Genomic DNA, 20787 nt, shown 5'->3' on the forward strand with positions numbered 1-20787 from the left:
AAAATCAAAATGCTTGTTTGAGTTTGGTGTGGAGGGATGGGCAAGGGTTGGAGATGAGGCAGAAGCAGGGCAAGAGGATGTGTTTCTAGACAAACCTTCCACATTTACCCCAAATAGAATGGCTGGGTTGCAGCCATGGGGCCTGCTGTGGCCTCAGGATTAGAGGGCTAAACATGGAGTGATTCCAAGGCTGAAGTACACCAGCTATATTCAATATGTCTCCTTCAACCTTGCCTGTAAGGTGATGAGTCATCCCTGAGCTAGAGCCTGAATAAACCACATGTGTTGTTGAGGCATTCCTGTGTTGGGCTCCAGCCAATCCACAAGCCAGGAGCTGGTCTGGTGACCCTCGGGGCAGGTATATAAACCTTGCGGGAGAAACAGTAGCTCAGTTTACTCAATGTTGCTTCATGGATTGGAACTCTCCCCCTGCCTGACGGCAGTAACACACTCTATAAGCCTTAGCCTCCTTCTGTCTTGCTCTTGCTTCGGCCCTGTTCCTGCTCCCACCTCTGTCTTGTTCTTACTCAGGCCTTGTTCCACCCCACTATGGACTCCTGATTCCAGCTCTAACACCCTCTGCCTCCGCCCACTAAATGTGACTGTCATGGCTCTGACCATGCCCATCATGGTTTCTTACATTGTCAGCCTTTACTTGTATGGACATGAAAATTAAACACAAATCCAACCAAAACCCCTTACTTGGTATACACACCTCTACCTTGATATAACACAAATTTGGATATAATGCTGTAAAGCAGTGCTCTCGGGGGGCAGGGCTGCTCCAGTGGATCAAAGCAAGTTCGATATAATGCGGTTTCACCTATAACGCGGTAAGATTTTTTGGCTCCCGAGGACAGCGTTATATCGAGGTGGAGGTGTACATAGTGTAACTTGTACTTTAAGTGTAGTACTAATTGTATAGGAGAACTAACTAGACTATATTTCCTCTTCAATTCAGGAGAACGGTTTAGAAGTCTAGAGTATAACTGTGCACCAGAGAAAGGAAGAATATTAAAGTCACTTAATAGACTAGGATAAATGTTTGCCTCTGTTTCTTATTTATCTTTATTTAGAGATTTATACTGAGGATAGTTCAGCCAGCTTTTTTTGATCTTTTGTTACTTATTTGTGTATTAGAGCCAAGTGAAATAATAGCAAGAAACTAACAAACCATGGAATTCAGGATAAAAGGCCAATAATTTCTCTAAATATGAATCATCTCTGTTAATATTCTTTCTGCCAAATTTACTTTTCGCTTCACATTAAAGAAAAATTAGCTATCGGGACAAATAAAAAATGCATTTAGTGTGAATTGATCTGTGTGTTTTCAAAACAAACTGTGCTAATGTTTTTAATTAAGGAGTAGGGAAAACGAAGGGCTTTATCATCCAGTCTTCTAGGGCTATTATTCCATTGTGGATGGGTCTTCTGTTATTCTAAATGTCCACCTCTTTTGAAGGATTTGCTGTTAAATCAAATGTAGTTTGTATTTTAATTCCAACATGCCACATGAGCCCTCATTTATTTGATAAGGAACCATTGTTATGAAGAAGAATGTAGCGCTTAATTTGTATTGCTTAAGGGAGCTCAGGAATGCTCCATTTGCTCGTTTTGCATGTTAACGATATCATTTGGTCGGAAATGAATATGCAGCGCTATATAGTTGAGCAAAATTTGGAGGTGAAATTATAAAAGCTCTGTCAGATTACTCACACACAAGGTTTCTGAAAGGACGTGTTTTCTAGAAAACATGCACACACAGCAGTGCTGACAGCTTCATCGCTGTTCCTGAGTCTCAGCTGGCTTTGGAGGGAGTGGCCATTAGCAGGGATGAGCGGATAATTTCAGTTTTCATGTTCATTTACGGTCTGATCTAATGCTCAAAAAGATCAGTGGAAAGACTCCCATTGACTTTATTGGATGCTTAGATTGGAGCTTTATGGCTTGATCCAATAGTCTTTGAAAAGACTCCCCACTAACTTCAGGAAGCATTGGATTAGGTCCTGAGGCTTTGATCCTGCAAAGATGTGAATACATGCTTAATTTTAAGCACTGCGAGTACTCCCATTGATTTCCGTGGAACTACTCACATTACATTAAGTTAAGCACATGAATATTAGCAAGATCAGAGCTTTAGTCATTAAAATATTTAACTGGCAAAAAGGATAACAATTTGTGGGGGACGAGGTGTGCACATGGGCCATTGTTCACTAAGAACTGGTCTGTGGTCACAAGCTGGTTAAAAAACTGGGGGGTTTCTTCTGGGAACTGATTTTTTTCATTAAAAGTATCAAAATCTGAAATATTTTCACCAAAAAATAAAATATTTTGATTTTGAAATGCTAATTTGGTGCTTTAGGGGAGTTGTAGTTCATGTTTCTCATGCCCCTGTTCTCCTTCATAGGCTGTGCTCCTTGGTTGGACTACATCTCCCATGATGCACCATGTTTTCTCCTCTGGGTGTGGGAAGGCAGTGCATCGTGAAGTCCAGTTGCTCACCCTGCCCATTGAGGAGAAAGGGAGTATGAGGTGTCTGAACTATCCCATGAATCACTGCAGCAGCATTTCAATATCCAGATATTTCAGTTATCAGGCATTCAGTTTTTCGTCAAAAAATGTTGTTTTGTAAACAACACCATTTTCCATTGATAAACAGTTTCACTGGAAAATTTTTGACCAGAACTAATTAGTATCTTTCTGTCACTAATGACCTAAACTAAATTTGATGTAGAAGCAAAAGGCCCCAGAACTCCCATAACTAGATCCCGCAGCAGCTGGACACTTGCAACTAGCCCATGCCAGTCAGTTCAGGCTCAGGCTGCAGGGCTGTTTCATTGCTGTGCTGATTTTTGGGCTTGCTTTGAGGCCGGGCTCTAGGAACCTGCAAGGCGAGAGGCTCCCAGAGCTCAGGCTCCAGCTTGAGTCCAGAAGTTTATACAGCCATGAAACAGACCCGCAGCGTGAGCCTGAGTTGGTTGGCACAGGCCAGCCTCAGGAGTCTAGTTGCTGTGTAGACAGACTCAAAGTGTCCATGCCAGCTTCCCAGTTCAGAAGACACGAGAGAAAAAGGGGTTGTGCACATTCTGTGACAGAAAAAGTGAGAGTTTTCCTTTAGTTTAATTCCTGATGGTAATCCAGGAAAATGGAGCTATTAGATGTTGGCATCTCTAATGTGAGTATCATTACAAAATGAATTGTTTCTGCTAAAGGTAATAATCTTGCTACCGCTAAAGCAATGAAATTGAATTCTTAAGTACTAGAGTAGAGCAAACCATGAAGTATTGTACTGCTTATTGAAACTAAGGATCAGATGGCTGCCTGAAAAAGAGTCTATTTAAGGTAGAGTATTGATAGTTCCTGTATTTACCAATGTAATATGCTAATTGTTCTATGATTCTAGATTAAATCTTATAATAGAAATAATCTGCACTTAATACATAGGACCCTTCATCCAAGGATCTTAGATAATTAACAAAAATGAATTAGGCGTCATACCATCTATGGATCAACGAGTGATATCTTTACTCAGGTAGAGTGGTATTTGCCTCCCATTGACTCCCATGGGATGACTCACAGTATAAGGTACAATCCAACCTGAGTATCACTATCTGGCCCTAAGCAAGGTAGAGAAGTACTGTAAATAGCAACTCTATAGATTGGTAAACTGAGGCACGTGGAGGTTCTGACACTTGCCTCATTTAAAGCATGTTTGTTAAGTATGACACAGCATATCAGTGGTCGAGCCAGAAATAGAAGCCAGACTTCCTGACTGCTACTGCCTGGCTTCTACCACAAGACCAGACTGCCTTATAGGAAACAACATGTGCTCATGGGGAAATACAGTGAGTTTTCTAATGATCATATATGATAGAATTTGCATTAAGGGATGAAAGTCTTCCCTGTGCAACCCAAGGCCTATGCGCTTAGTCATGGGGCTTAAGTAGGAGTTAACTGCTGCATAGGCTTGTGCTGTCCCTCTGTTCAATGTTGAATTTCACCCTAGTGAGGGCAATACCACTTCTTAAATACTAGGCTTATTTCCTGACCCCAAAGGATACTGGGGACAGAGCTCTGTTTGTGTATGGGAATAATTTAAGACTGAGGTGCTTTGGTGACTCTTCTGCACCCCTAAATACTACAGTCATGTTTGATTTTTTCCTTGCTGATATCCATAAGCGGTCCAGGCTTTGCTGCTACAGCTAGGATCAAAGTCTAGATTAGATGGGGAGGGAGAAGGAGTGTCTTTTATTATTCCATTTTACAGTGGAAAATATCCCAGAGGATTCAACTTTCCATATACCACAACCACAACAGATTTGCAAACCCCAAAGTAGTAAGAGCATAACAATCTAGTTGTTTTAAGCCACATGCTGTGTGGTAAATCATAATTTTCAGAATGGGGTTCTGTTCAACCATGCCCATATCCTCAGCTGGCATAAATCAGAATAGTTCTCTTTTTTCCGGTGAACCATCTACATCAGCTGAAGATCTGCCCCAGTGTTTTCAAACAATATTTACAGTTGTTCTATCCTAGTTATTGAAGAAGAAAGAAAACTGGCACCAGTAGTAAATACACCTACCTATGAATGCCCTTAATGTTTTATAGCTATTAGGAAAATATCCAGTGGGACTGTATTTCTTCTATATCATTTTGTGCATATGTTAATATCAGTCCCTGACACACACTCATTTTTCTTCATCCTTTTCTCTTAATGGATACCTTGAGCTTGGCTGGCCTTCCAGAGGCTGAGAGTAATAAATTTGCTTCATCAATTAGAGAGCAAGAACTTTTGCAGGATTCTGGAGTCAAATCTTTTGTCCAATGTTTTTAATGAATTTGCTTCTGCCACATGATTGTTGTTGTTGTTCATTAGTGAGGCATATTTCCTTCTCTGGAATTATATTATTTTTGTTATAATTTATATCACCCTGCAGATCCCACCCACGATCAGGGCCCCATTTGATTAGTCATTGTGCAAATACATAGCAAAAAAAGAATTGCTATCCTGGAGAGCTTACGTTCTAAATAGACAAGAGAAAAAAGGGAGAGTGGAATGTAGTAGTAGTATTCCTACTCTACCAATGGGGAACTGAGGCACAGAGACATTAAGTAACTTGCCCAAGGTCACCCAGGAAGTCTGTGGCTGAGCTAAGTTCAGTGCCTTAACCACAGAACTTCCCTGGCTCCCTTTAATGTATATAGGGAGTTTAGCAGTTGAATTTTGTGCAGTCTTACTTCAGTGGCAAAATAATATCTCCCAAATAATGTTCCAATTCTACAAGCATAGTGCTTACTATTGGGAAGCTGGTGGCACTACCCAGTGCAGGCCTCACTGAAGTCAATAGGAGCTTTCCAAAGACTCCAATGGCATCAGGATCAGGCCTTATTTTAGGTATTGGGTAACTTCCATTGATTAAATAAATCTACAGTCCTTTATTAAAAAAAAAAAAAAAGGAAAATGACAACTACAAATTTTGCATCGCTGATAATGCGGTTTCTATTGATTTTTTTTCCCTCTTCCTGCAGGACACCTGCCATGATCGGCTGTTCGTTTGTTGTGAATAGGAAGTTCTTTGGAGAAATAGGTCTTCTGGATCCTGGGATGGATGTATATGGAGGAGAGAACATAGAGCTTGGAATCAAGGTTTGTGAAATTGTTACTGTTCTGTGCAATTTTTCTTGAAATTGTATTTTTTAAAAACACATACACAAGTATCTTTTTTAAAGACCCAAATCAATTAGAATCTGCATTACAATCAAGCACATGATACTTTCAGTGGCACCTTAAAGAAAGAGTCCAGAAAACATTTAGTTACTTATTAGGAGTATATATTTTCTCCTGTCCCCCAACATTTGGATATAGAGCAAAGGCTGCTAAAACCAAAGGCAGCATTTCCAGTTATTTAAGTGGGCTTTGGATCAGGTCTCTAGCATCAGTTCATGATAACAAATTATAGATATGCGAAATATCAAATCCACTGTCAAAGAAAATATCATGCTTGTGTGTCTCACAGAAATAGTCTCATGGAAGGTGTTGGGGCTACTCATTGTGAATACCACAAGCACGATTTGAATGCTAAAACATCTTTTACAGACATTTAACAGCCACATAATAAAGTGCATGTATAAACTGGTGTAACCCACTTTAATTATGATATATCAATAGGCGTATTTTCAGTAACTGCCACAATAAACTACACAAGAAACTCCTGCTCACAATGTCTTCTAGTGCAACTTCAATTCATTACTATAAAGATATTAGATGTGGTTTAATGATTTGATTGTTTCCATAATTAGAGCCCTACCAAATTCACAGCCATGAAAAATGCATTACGGACCGTGAAATCTAGTCTTCCCACCCCCTGTAAAATCTGGTCTTTTGCGTGCTTTTACCCAATACTATACAGATATAATGGGGGAAACCAGCGTTTCTCAAATTGGGGGTCCCGACCCAAAAGGGACTTGCTTGGGGGTCACAAGATTATTTTAAGGGGGTTGCTGAATTGCCACCCTTATTTTTGTGCTGCCTTCAGAGCTGGGTGGCCGGAGAGTGGTGGCTGTTGGCCAGGCACCCAGCTCTGAAGGCAACGCCCCGCCAGCAGCAAGGCAGAAGTAAGGATGGCAATATCATACCATGCCACCCTTCTGTGCTGCTGCCTACAGAGCTGGACTCCCGGCCCGCAACCGCCACTCTCCAGCTGCCCAGCTCTGAAGGCAGCACCGCTGTCAGCAGCAGCGCAGAAGTAGGGGTAGTAGTATCGCAACCCCCCCTACAATAACCTTGCGACCCCACCCCTCCCCACACACAATTTCTTTATGGGACCCCTATGATTGCAACACCATGAAAGTTCAGATTTAAATAGCTGAGATAATGAAATTTATTATTTTTAAAATCCCATGACCCGTTAAATTGACCAAAATGCACCGTGAATTTGGTCCTATCCATAATATATCACAAAGTGGTTCATAGACAAAAGATTTCAATGCTTGCAAACAAACTTGCAGTGGCAGAGTCTATGGAGATCCAATCTAGCCTGGGTTTAGAACATACTATTGGTTAGATTAAGGAGCTGATAGTGGGAGAGACTTGAAACTTGCTCATAACTGAAAAATTGAATTAGTGCTGTTGTAAAAAATGAAAAGTCATTGTTTATTTCATAGATTTTCCAGATGATATTTGCTTTGCTAGACAATCAAAAGCAACTTATAAAATCTGTATTTATTGGGTGTGGGGAATAGAAATCTCATTTAAACAAGGGAATAGAAGATAAAAGCCTTAAATATGCCACACAATTCCACTCCTTATGGGGTAATTATTGCACCATGAGCATGCAATTGATGCCCTTGGTCTAGAAGTATCAAACTCTCTTGTAACCACCTTCATTTGTTTGTTTCGTGTTTTTGTGTTGCTATCATTCAGCGATTGACAGAGATGGTATAGTATTTAGTAAAACTATTCTTCTCCTAGTTAATAATTCAACCCATCTGTTTAGTCTTAGAGGATTTCAATGGAGATTGCTAGAAAAGTCAGATAGTTGTTGCAAGTACAAGCAATGATCAGAGATGTAATATTTTTTTTTTACATTGTGGATCTATTAAAAGTTTAGCTAGAATATCTCTACTTGAAAGTTTTGAAAATTCCCACCACCCCATCCTAATCTTTTTTTTTTCCCCATATGTATACATGTGCGCGCACACACATTATATATACACACTCTGGCCAAGATTTTCAAAAGTAATTAGTGGTTTTGGGTGTATAAACATGTGGGGCTCAAACTTATGACATTTTTTAAAAGGCCTGCTTTTCAAACGGTGCTGGGCACGTCCCCTCTGAAAATCAGCCTCCCTTAAGGTGTCTGAAGTTGGGCATCCAAAACTGCAGGTAAATAAAACTGCTAGTCGCTTTTGAAAATATTGGCCTTCATGTAAAGCTTACACCATTTGGGCCCAGTCTTGCTCACAGTGAAGATGATTGGCATTTTGCTATTAAATTCAATAGAATGGTGGCTCTTGTCACAGTTGGTTTGGTTTGCACTTTATATCAAGGTTCCATTTATAAATTGTTTATACAGGGTTAATAAATAATTAACTGACATTTTAATAAATGGTTCATTAATTATAGATTGTTATAGCATCCAACCTACCAATAAATTGTTTTAAACTCTGGCTTACAACCATCTATAATATGCTTATAAGACCTATTAATCCTCAGAAACCATTGCTAAAGTTTATCTTAATATGAAATGTTTGATTGGTTGCTGAATAATTTTAAAGTGTGGCAGTTGTCAAAAAGTAATTGTGTGGTTCTTTGTTTACTCTGTCTCAATGCCTCTCAGCTCAAAAGTGACTCCGTTTACAAGTCAGAAGATAATGGTTTTCTCTTTGGTGATGATGCAAGTTCCACCCTCTTTCTGAAAATCATGCTGTATTTTAATATAGTTTAATATTTCTATTACTAAAAAACCCATCACATGTTCCTGGGTGCATGTATACATTTGTTTTAAAGTACAAAAATTAGACAATAGACCAAAGGAGAAATAAAGCCCACCACTTCAGACATCCAGCAAAAACATCAGTTAAACATACTATGGTAGGGGTTCTCACAACAAATGTTTTGGTGGCCTCAGAGTGCAGCCACCAACTCTTGCTGGTGGCCGCTCTGACAATTTTAACTAAAATTCTTAATTAAGTTTAGGAAAGACAACTAAATATGCACATATACTTGTCCAAATCATTGCAATTTATTTATGTTGAGATTTTTTTGCACACTCAATAATAAAAATAATGTATACTTGTCTCTGTTCTTTACTGGATCTAAACAGAATAGAAAACACAACTAAGGGTGTGTTCTTGTCTTTGTGGTGGTTGTTGTTGTTTATTTTGCTTTTCTGGTTTCTTTTTTAAAGACTTGCTAGCTAGTAAGCTGCTGCTGTGAAAAGTGATGTTAACAAACATACAAATGTCACTTTTCACAGCAGCAGACTTACTCAGCCCTGGCAAGCCCAGGGACAAATTAAGCGCTGGAGGGGGAGGTGGGTAGGGAGGCATTGGAGGCCAGAGGCAATGGGGAGAATGGATGGGGGAGGCAGTGGCGGCCAAGGGAGAATGGATGGGGGTGAGCCCAGGGCTGGAGCCTGTTGCCCACCACCCCAGGGAAGGTGGGGAACTCACTAGCAGCCTGTTCCTCCAGCATTTGTGTCTCCCCTGCTGGCGGCCTCAGGGGAGGGGGCACTGCTTTTCCCCTCTCCCCCATCACTGCCCAGGAGACTGTGTCCGCAAGAAAAGCGCCTGGTGGCCGCATGCAGCCATGGTGGCCACATTTGAGAAACGCTGTTCTATGGTACAATCAAATGAAGGTGATCTAAAAATGTTGTGTATTTGGTTGTCATGGGTTTTGTAGGGTTTTGTTACTATGGCAACTGAGTTAGACTATTAAGGGATAGCTCAGCCGGTTGAAACCGGCTGAGCTATCCCTTAATAGTCTAACTCAGTTGCCATAGTAACAAAACCCATGACAACCAAATACACAACAACAAAAAAAAGATAACAGTAAAAAAATAAGGTTTTATCTCGTCCTATATTTTAAAAGAGTGTGTACTTTATGATAATCTGATTTATAAATATGTCCAGTTATATGTACAGTACATATGGCTATAAAATGCAATAAAAGAAATCTATCTATTTACTTGCTGTTACTAATTAGTTCAAATGAGAGCATTGACAGATTAGTTAAGTGGTTCACTCTGACAAAAAAGTTATCCATGGTTAGAGCTGCAGATAACCCTGGCACTAGGGTTTTTGCTGCCCTCTACAAAGTAGAAAACATCCTCCTACCCTGTAGTCACTCAAATAATAATAAACCCACTAAACATTTTGCTGCCTCTAATTTCTTCCTGCCCTAGGCAATTTCTTGTTCTGCGTGCAGGGTAAACCTGGCCCTGGCATGGAGTACAGATTGTTCTTTGTATTACTGTCATTCCTTTTATCTCTACAGTGACTCTAGAAGGAGTTCACATCTTGTGCTTAGTCTCTCTCTCTGTCCCTAAAGTCGATTACTTCATATCCTGAGGCAGCACTAAAAAAACCCGAAAGAATAAAATCGCTGTCAGCCTGTTCTTGGTAGAGAAAATGGTGGTGTCCACTAGGCAAAGAAGTTCAGGGTAATATTTCAACGGAGATGTTTTCAACAGCATGTATTTATTTATTTATTTATTTATTTATTTATGTCAAGCTATTCCTGGCCATTGATTTATCCCAGTGCTAGGTCTTACCACATTTGCCGCATGCCAGGCCTGTATATTTGAACAGCATTCCCTAGAGTTAGCAACAAATACCTTCCACAGCAGGCTATTTTTTATCAAAGTTCTGCCCTTCACGGTTATTCCACAACAGCAGAGTTGGTCACAAGCGCTACCTGCTGTGGCTGGAGAATATCAAAGCCTTAGATGTCTGAGCGAAGGGCAGTTGTAAGAGTGCGTCAGCTTTTGAACTCTGCAGACATTTTCACTTCACTAATATAAAGCCCTTGAATGTGGTCTCAGGACGCCCCTTGACTTCAGAGGTAGATTTGGGCCTTTACCAATGTCAAGGTTGTATATTATGTATGCAGTTCCGGCCTCGGTGCAGGAAAGGACTTAAGCACATACTTCTCATGAAAAGTTTCATCACAAATCCAATTTCCCAACATCAAAAATGTGCTATCAAAACTCTTTTATCTGCCACAGTACTGCTATTACCTCTAGTGGTGAGAGGGACATTTGCTCTGGTAGCTTCTTTCCTGAGGTGGCCAGCAATATGACAAATTAGTATGAGTTTTCCATTCATTGCTTAATGAAGACAGCTTTAGTCCATTTAGTGATATAGGCCTGTGAGAATCTATAACGCATTACCCAGTTCCCTCAAATAACCAGTCTCCTCCACACGCACAGACTTTTCTCCATGCCAGTGAGGATCTGGGGAATCTGTCTGTATAACTTATGAATTCTGTGTATGATGATGAACACTTTGCAGTTTTATCAAGGTGCAAGCGCCATTTTTGAATGTGCAGCCCCCTTTGCCTCCTCCGGTGTCTGTTTGCGTTCATGTTGAATTGAAATTCCAAAGGCTGGTGACAAAGGTATAAGAAAAGAGGGTTGTTGACTTAAAGTGCACTCCTATTGAAATGGAATAGCTCTAAAAATAGACAGGCTTTTAACCAGGAGAATTGGTCTATCAGAGGAGAGGTCGCCTTGGCAATTACCGTAAGTCACCTGCGGCGGCTGAGCAGGATGTCACCCCACAAAGGGGGATAAAAGCTAAAGAAGGGCAGGAGCTGCTTTACTCAGGGGACCATTTTTCTCCAGCTCAATATGAGGGAGAAGCAGCCCAGCATGTAGAAGCTTGTTGAGGCAGGGAACCCTGCCTGCTTGCCCCCAGGGACTCCCAAGGGAATGGGAATGAGCTAGTGGTGGTCATTGCATTTAGGCGGCTTATTGTTTTCTAAATGATCTGTACTTTCTTGTGCTTAGTTGTTAGGTGAAAGAGCAAGGGTATTAGAATTCTGTGCAAACTCGGTGTTATATGCGTTAGGCAAAATGTGCCTTTTGAGAGACTTAACCAGTAAATTGGAAGGGATTCTGGTGGGATTGTGGGAGAGGGTGCGTTTAAGCTATGGGCATAGGCAGCTGGATAACAGGTACCAGCTCTCACGAGGAGTGCTACACACTGGGTCTGGATAGTGGCTGGGCTTTATCCAGGTTCCTGGAGCTGTAACAATGCCCCTTCTGCATTTGCAAACTTCAGCAAAAAAATCTATTCAGAAAACTTGCACTCCCACTTTTGTTTTGTTTTTTAAATGAAAAGTGTTTGTGGATATGGTTTTTAGTGAATGTTTGAACTGCAAGGAAACCATTTGCTTTTAATATGCATCACACTGTTTCTTTGTGTGTGAGGGTTGTATGGATTTTCACGGTTGGTCACAGGGACTTACTGAGATGCCCCAGGAAACTATATATGATGTTTGTTTTGAACAAAGGTTTATTTTGTGTGTGTTGCCATCATTTCAAGCCCTGGGGATGGGTTACAAGGTTGTTTTCAGCAATGTCATGCATTGCTAATTAAACTCATTTAAACTGTCTTTCAGAGATTAATCAATAAGGATATTTATTACTCCTTTGATAGTATCATTTGTACGAATCATCACTTGATGAAGACAATTAACTCAGAATGCTTATTAGCTGATCCATGCCACACCTTATTTGTGTAGTAGGAATCAGTCACAGATTTAATTAAGAAAAGTACAATTCGAGGATTTCTTTGAGGCTTGGTGGATGACTCGGTCTTTGTTTTACGTGAATGTTTAATCTATTGTAGTTTGGGTTTGGTCATTTATTTTTATCTATTTCTTTTTTTAGAGGAGAAAAAGGTGCATTCTCATTTCAAAGGCTGAGGGCTTGGCCACACTTGCAGATGTAGAGCGCTTTGAGTTAAACCCACCTTCGGAGAGCGCAGTAGGGAAAGTGCTGCAATCTATCCACACTGACAGCTGCAAGCGCACTGGCATGGCCACATTAGCAGCTCTTGCAACGGCCACAGAGAGCAGTGCATTGTTGTAGCTATCCCAGCATGCAAGTGGCTGCAACGTGCTTTTCAAATGAGGGGGTGGGGTGGAGTGTGACAGGGAGTGTGTTGTGTGTATGTGGGGGGAGAGAGTGGGTATTAGAGGGGCTGAGAGCATGTCAGCATGCTGTCTTGTAAGTTCAGACAGCAACAGACCCCCACTCCCCCTCACCTCTCTCTCGCACACACAGCATTCCACAGTAATGGCTGCTTTGTCTTGGAGCAGATAAGCAGCTGGCTGTCAGAAACAGAGCTTTCAAAGGGCATATTGGCATGGCTGCAGTGATTCCAAAACAATGACAAGAGTGGCCACTTGACTTAAGGGAATTATGGGACGTTTCCGGAGGCTGATCAAAGCGCAGTAATGCAACACTCATTCACACTGACACCCGGGCGTTTCAGCCAATGCGCACCAAGTGTTAATCTTCTCATTGAGGTGGAGTACCAGGAGCGCTCTAGCCCTGGAGTCAGAGAGCTCTACGTGCCGTCAGTGTGGACGGGTAGTGAGCTAGGGCACCCGGGGCTGCTTCAATGTGCTGTAACTCGCAAGTGTAGCCAAGCCCTGAGTTTTCCTAACTAGTCACCTAAATGTCTCAAGTCAATCTCAAATGTGCGCATCCAAATGTGCAGTTGTGCATGCAAAAGAGGTAACCGTGAACTCATTTGCACATTCATATGTGCTAGTGGAGGACTGGTCTCAATAAGGGTAGTGAATTTTGAGAGTTGGCTCCAGGTAATACATGCAAGAGGGTGGAATCAAACATTTTGGGATGGTTGTTATTTTATTAATAATTATTTAGGCTCTAATTCCACAACCATTCACACACATTAGTAACTTTATAATTAGGGGGTGAAATTCATCCCTGTGCAGAGGGCGCAAGGACTGTGCACCCCTTAACTCCCACATAAGTTCTCAAAGTGGCACTTCAATGGTACATAAGTCCAGGGTGGGCCCTGTGCTCAGGGTAAATTTTACCCACAAATAGTCTCATTGAATTTATATGAGTAAAATTACTCTCACGCTTAAGTGTTTGCAGAATCAGGGCCTTAGAAACAAAATATATATTTAGTTTCCTTTTTAGCACAGAGGAGCTCATGGATTTCTGTATTTAGAAAATCAATTTTTTTTCTCTGTATGTTTTGCATAAAATTAATGTCATCTACCACTCTTCACTAAGAATAAAATAAAGTATTTTGGCTGGCTTTTTGAAAGCATCTGAATCTCTCAGCTTCCATTGAGTTCCTGTACGCTAGCTCGAGAGTTCATATACTCCAAGGCCAGAAGGGACAACTATGATCATATTGTCTGACCTCCTGTATAACACAGACCAGAGAACTTACCCCAAATAATTCCTAGAGCAGATCTTTTAGGAAAACATCCAACCTTGATTTTAAAATTGTCAGTGATAGAGAATCCACCACCACAACCCTTAGCAAATTGCTCCAATGGTTAATTACCCTCACTGTAAAAAATGTATGTTTTATTTCCAGTCTGAATTTGTATAGCTTTAGCTGCAAGCCACTGGTTTGTGTTAGCTTTTGCTCGTCTATTTCGAGGAGCCCGTTATTAAATATTTATTCCCCATATAGATACTTATAAACTGTAATCAAGTCCCCCCTTAATCTTCTCTTTGGTAACTGAAATAGATTGAGTTCTTTGAGTCTGTCGCTATAAGGCAGGTTTTCTAATCCTTTAATCATTTTCATGGTTCTTGTCTAAACTCTCTCCTATTCATCAACATCCTTCTTGAATTGTGGGCATTAGAACCGGACCCAGTATTCTAGCAGCGGTTGCACCAGTGCCAAACACAGGAGTAAAATAACCCCTTTACTCCTGTTCAAGGTTCCCCTCTTTATGCATCTCAGGATTGCACTAGTTCTTTTAGCCATAGTGTCACATTGGTAGCTCATGTTCAGCTGATTATCCACCATGACCCCCAAATCTATTTCAGAGTCACTGCTTCCCCGGAGAGAGTCCCCCATTCTGTAAATGTGGCCTGCATTCTTTGTTCCTAGGTGTGTACATTTACATTTAGCCATATTAAAATGAATATTGTTTGCTTGTGCCAAGTTTACACAGTGATCCAAATTGCTCTGAATCAGTGACCTGTCCCCTTCATTATTTGTCCACTCCCCCAATTTTTGTGTCATCTGCAAAGGTTGACTGTGGTGATTTCATTTTTTGCTCCAGGTCATTGATAAAAATGATAAATAGCATAGGGCCAAGAAACAACCCCCCGCAGGATCCCACTGGAAACACACACGCTTGATGATGATTCCCCATTTACAATTATATATTAAGACCCATCAGTTAGCCAGTTTTTAATCCTTCTAAGATGTGCCATGTTAATTTTATACTGTTTTAGTTTTTTAATCAAATTTCATGTGGTACCAAGTTGCAGCAAGTCTCTGGCCATTTGTGCCACATAGGTGGCGCAAAGGGAGAGGAATAGGGCAGAGAATCTGCTCCGTGATGTTCTGTGCATGAGTGAATAGAGGAAGGATGGTTTCGTATTTAAGGTGCTAACCTGGGCCATGGGAACCCCAGGTTCAATTCCCTGCTCTGCCATGGGCTTACTATATGATCCTGGGCAAGTCACTTAGTCTTTCTGTGCCAGGGGTCCCCATCTGTAAAATGGGCAGAATAGCATTGCCCTACCTCACGGTCTAGTGAGGATAAACACATTAATATAGTCTGGCACTCGGGTACTACGGAAATGGGGGCCTTATAAGAAGCTTAGATAAATAAATACTCAGCTGTGGTTTTAATCTTCTGAAAGAAAAGTCTGAATGCTTGGTACTTGTCACCAGAGCCTTAAAATAGCCCAGGTTTGGTTGCATGTTGTTTTTATAATACCTTAGTACTCGCCAAATACACAGACACCTACTATAAAATGTCCCCTTTTGGCTGAGCGATATGCATTGTTTGTTGTCATTCTAAATGTACTTGGCTTGAGCTTTATGTTTGATTTTCATCTCTCTGAACCCTGAGTACAAATATGGATACCAGATGGCAGGACAATACCTGAAATTCATTGGACTAAAATAGTAAATCAGGCTACAGACAGGAATATCTGATGGCAGGACTGTACCTGAAATTCTTTCTTTAGCACCTTGCCTGTCAGCACTTTGCAGTATAGTTCCCGTGACTGTCATGTCTGCTGATTTTACAAGACATTCTGCAGCTTGTTGTCCACAGGCTGCCATCCGCTGAGTGGGATAGTGGGAGATCTGTTATGCTATATTGTTACATTGATTGCTCTGAAAAATATAAGGCTGAAAAACATCTAATTTATTAATAAGGTTTGATTAGGCCTGTGAGTGCATGAAGGGACAAGTATCAGGGGGTAACTCTGTTAGTCCACAAAAACAACAAGGAGTCCGGTGGCACCTTAAAGACTAACAGATTAATTTGGGCATAAGCTTTCGTGGGTAAAAAACCTCACTTCTTCAGATGCACATGTTAGTCTTTAAGGTGCCACCGGACTCCTTGTTGTTTTCGTGAAGAGAAAGTAATTAGCACGATGTGCGATTTTTACCCACCCAACCCTCACTTTGCCAGAACGAAACTGATCTGCTTGAAATTCCACCTGCAAGATCTTCAGTCTGGGGATGAATCAGAGAAAACTTCTGAGAGAGATGGAGGTTCAAATCTTAACTGGAGTTCACTCTTGGAATATAGCCTTAATTTTATTTCTTAGTGTGCGTGGTGGGTTTTCACATCTCCCAAATGGCTTGACATATATACCCCAAATTCCATGTATTCAGTTGGTCCTGGAAAGGAGATGTGCCTTAAACTAGTTTTCGGGGGTGAGGCTGGAATTACTAGATACTAATTACGTACATTATGATGTCTTTGTAACCTAATGAGTTGGTGTTTGTCTGTCCCATCTGCCTTATGAGCTGATGTATCTTAGCATTTATACTGAACAGCTATAAACTTTATAAAGTGGGTAAAAGGCCAGATGCATATAGTCATGATGTGAGGGGTGGCAAGCAGGGTACCACATTGGGCTGATGAGGTCTTAGAAGAGGGCAAGCCACAAATGGAGGTAAGTGGTCTGGTCTGGCAAATGGGAAGGAGGAAGCCACACATAAAGATGGGTCCGTTTCTTCCCTGCTTTCAAGGAACAAGGAAGCACCTGCATAACTTGTAAATGATCCTGGATGGCTCACATAATACCACAGAATCTATGTGCAAAAGCCACAGGGACTACTGAAAGTGGGGAATTTTTAAACAAAGGATATTTCCAGGTAAAAATATTGTTAACTCAGAGCAAAGGAAGAAATAGAATAAGACTGACCCTGGAAAATGTCTTAGAAACATAGCTTTAGAAATAAAGGAGCACACCAATTCCCATGTGCCCATGTGCTTGGTCACATGCTATTTATATTGGGCGGTATCCCCGTTGTACTAAGATTGACTTTATTCTTCAGTGAGCATTATTGTTGTGTGGTTGAAAGAAATATTTCCACTGTTGACAAATAGCCAATCAGGAAAAACGTTTATTTTAACCACAGAAATCGGTACTATTGTGAATTTAGAACGTTTGCTCCACGTTGTTGTCAGTGCCACATTTACTGTAGGTGCTGGAGGATGTTTTATAGGAAATGTCAGTCTCGTTTTCTGACGCATTGTGAGCCAGACATTTACACCATTTGCTTCTATTAGAGTTGCAGTGGTGTGAGCAATTTAGAGCTGTCTCTTTTAAGGAAGGGAAATTGCAAGCAGGCAGTCACGTCGCTTATGCTGCTCACTCTCTCGCTCTCTCCTGATAGAAAATGATTTATTGTCTCTGCCCATTATCTCCACTCAAATAAGGAAGGGTGAAAGGAGCATTCTCACCCACTCTGATTCTAGCGTTTTTACCGACAATATTCTTTTTATGCAGGGAAAAAGTTCATCGTCTTCATCAAAAAATATTAGCTCTTCCCATCCAACAGGCAATATATTGCTGATAAAATTCACTTCTGTGTTCAGAGGTCCTGCTCTCAAGACTATGCACCTCTTAATTTCTACTTGAGCTTTTGGCGCTTATAAGCCTTTTCTGGTCTTCAAGTGAATACTAATTGAAGAATTGCCAAAGGCCTGACGTAATGCTGGACGTACAGAACCAGACGTACAGCCCTGTCCTCCACCACTGTAACTGCAGGATCTGGGCCGCTCTCGGGAATGTTCCAGCTCTGGAGAGCAGCCACAGCGTTCCCTCTGCTAAAGGGCCTGTAGATATGTGGGTTTGCAGAACCCAAATTGTGAGCAGCACCGGCTGAGAAGGGAGTGTAGGCAGGACAGTCAATTCAGTGTGTACTCCCAGCAGCTTCCTCTGATAAATCTCCTGTAAAGCTCTGGCCAAAAAATAAAGCTCCTTACCCCCACCCCCCAAGCAGAAAACCATAAGGCAGGGTGAAAGCTGCAGCACCATCTCACCTTCCTGAGTTCAGGGGATTAGATAGCTCAGACGAGGTTTGATTTACACCTCTCATTACTGGCTCATTTGGGAGAATCTGGCCTAGTGTCTAGGACAGGGGTGGGCAAACTCTGGCCCAGGGGCCGCATTTGGCCCTTCAGATGTTTTAATCAAGCCCTTGAGCTCCCGGGGCTTGCCCCGTTCCATGCATGCCATGGCTCCGCACGGCTCCTGGAAGCAGTGGCATGTCCCCCCTCCGGCTCCAATGCATAGGGGCAGCCAAGAGGTTCCACATGCTGCCCCTGCCCCAAGTGCCGCCCTCATTGGCCAGGAACTGTGGCCAACGGGAGCTGCAGGGGTGGCGCCTGTGGACCAGGCAGCACGCAGAGGTACCTGGCCCGTGCCTCTGCATAGGAGCCAGAGTGGGGGACATGCCACTGCTTCTGGGAACTGGTTGAGGTAAGCACCAGCCGGAGCCTGCATGTCAGACAGCCCTCCTGCACCCCAGCCCCGTACCCCAGCCCGGAGCACCCTCCTGCACCCCTCATCTGCAACCCCACCACAGAGCTCGCACACCCAGCTGGAGTCCTCCCCCACACTGCACCCCAACTCTCTGCCCCAGCCGGAGCTCCTTCCTGCACCCTGAACTCCCCATTTCTGGCCCCACCCCAGAGCCCACACCCCCAGCCCAAGCCCTCACCCCCTCCTGCAACCCAACCCCCAATTTCATCAGCATTCATGGCCCACCATACAATTTCCATACCCAGATGTGGCCCTTGGGCCAAAAAAATTGCCCACCCTGGTCTAGGATCTGTACTCTATGCAGTGGTATTTTCAAGAGCACTCAGCATTGGTCTAACTCTGCTCCCGTTGAAGCCAATGGTAAATAATTCCCATTAATTTCAATGGAATCAGAGGTAGGTCAACACTGAGCGTGTGTGTAAATTATTTAACTTGCCTTTGAAAATTCAGTTATGGTCAGAAAACAACTAGAAAAGTTCAACAGGCCTGGTCCTTCAGTGCATTGTGAGTTAGATCTGCTTGTATTTCTGACTCAGTTATGTTTTTACCATTCCTGTTAGCCCTGCTGAGTCAATGCGGTCCTGGGAGATTGAGCTGCATTCCTGTCCTGTCATCATCAACAGAAATGTTAAATTTCACTTGCTGAACATTTATTACATTATTTATGGTGCATGAGCCAGAATGAACCCTGCTCTCAGAGGACAGGCTAAGATTATTAGAGATAAACCTCCTTTTATTAGCAATTCAGTCAGAGTTACTGAGCCACCAAAATGTCGTTTTTCCAGAATCTCTTTTCAGAGTACAACTGTCCTTTAAAATATCCTTAAGTGCATGAAACAGTAATCCAACTTTCCTCCCTTGTTCACTGTTACAATGAGCTAGCAACTCATCTTAAGTTCCTGGAATGGCTGAGATATAAATTGCCCTATAATGTGGAAAACAAAACCATTAAAAACAAACTGAGTGTTGCCTTCTTATTAAAAAAACAGTGCACGTTGGGAAAGATAAGAGAAAATTTGACATGAGGTTACACTCTGAAAAGTGTAACTATATAAATAGCAATGTGGGGTTTCATATCTGTCCTCTCTCAAGGACTTCCCGAGCAAATCTGTTCATTTTCGTAAGTCAGAACACAATTTTCTAAGTGCCAGCACTGCAAACATAAACCTGGGCTCTGACAGAAGCTCAAGCTGTTCCTTCTGCCTCTTAACTCATCACCCGTAAAGAACAGTTAAAACATCGCTGATAGTTTGGTAGGTGATGCGTCTAGACAGGGTAGAATCAGGCTTCCTTGTCCATAGATGTTGGCTCTGCAGTTCTAGCAGGAATAAAATGATATCTGAGTCATATCAGCTTCCCTGTTTTTTCTAACAAAGAAGCCATGCAAGGAGAGCACTATGTTGAATAATAAGATGATATTTCCCTCTAATCAGCTTTCTGAAAATAATTGCACAGTATTATTTTTTAAAGGCCGGGTGCCACCAATGGCCAAATATTCTCATTATAGGGCTAGAACGGTAGGCTAGGCTCAAAAGACTCAGATCACAATTCCTCTCCTGCCCCCCACTTGTTCTGAAGGACTTCATCCCTTTTTGGGGGGCTCAGATTAATCACCTATTATCACTGACTCCTTTTTAACATGTTGGCCTCAACCTTTTATACTGTTGAAAATTTACGTTACAATGGTAGCATCTTAATTGGTGCATCTGCTCCCAGAGTTCCTTTGAACACAATAGTCCTTTTCCAGACACACATCTAATTCCCTCGAGTGATTTTCACCACTTGCCTTACAACAGCCTTCTCCTGCTGAATTTGGCAGGTTGTTCCAAGCAAATTTCGGTGCAAAGAAATTTGGTCCAAAGGGTTCAAGTGCCAATCTTCTCCTCTCTGACTTTTTGTCTTTCATTTAGCTACTGGGCGTGATTCTCTGTGGCTCTGCACCATGTGTTGTCATTTACATCGGTGCACTGTGAGAGCCAAGTGGGTATAAGACACGTAGGCCCAGATTTTTAATGGTGTTTAGTGTTGCTGTGCTCAGCATTGCAATGCCTAACTGATTTAGGAACCTAAGTCTCATTTCCAAAAGAGATTTAGGTCCTTGGAAGCATAAATCCAGTGGGATAATCTGGGTCTCAGTCACAGTAGTACAGATCAATAGAGAATCAGGCCCACTATCTCCAACAGTTGGGTGTTGGTTCAATTAATCTTCAAGACTTGTTTTGTGAAGAGTGCGTTCCTTCACCCCTCCACTCACAT

The 20787-nt window shown here is 41.9% G+C and overlaps 1 protein-coding gene across 5 annotated transcripts in view; it reads left to right on the top strand.

The window, feature by feature from the left end:
• GALNT17 (polypeptide N-acetylgalactosaminyltransferase 17) overlaps nucleotides 1-20787 on the top strand; it is a 285432-nt gene that overhangs the window by 194202 nt on the left and 70443 nt on the right. For all 5 annotated transcript variants that reach the window (XM_039508488.1, XM_039508489.1, XM_039508490.1 and 2 more), the window contains one exon: nucleotides 5531-5648. In XM_039508488.1, coding sequence (XP_039364422.1) covers nucleotides 5531-5648 — 118 coding nt within the window. The remainder of the gene's footprint in view (nucleotides 1-5530; nucleotides 5649-20787) is intronic.

Source organism: Mauremys reevesii, linkage group 20 (genome assembly GCF_016161935.1).
Source record: "Mauremys reevesii isolate NIE-2019 linkage group 20, ASM1616193v1, whole genome shotgun sequence".
NCBI classification, from domain to species: domain Eukaryota; kingdom Metazoa; phylum Chordata; order Testudines; family Geoemydidae; genus Mauremys; species Mauremys reevesii.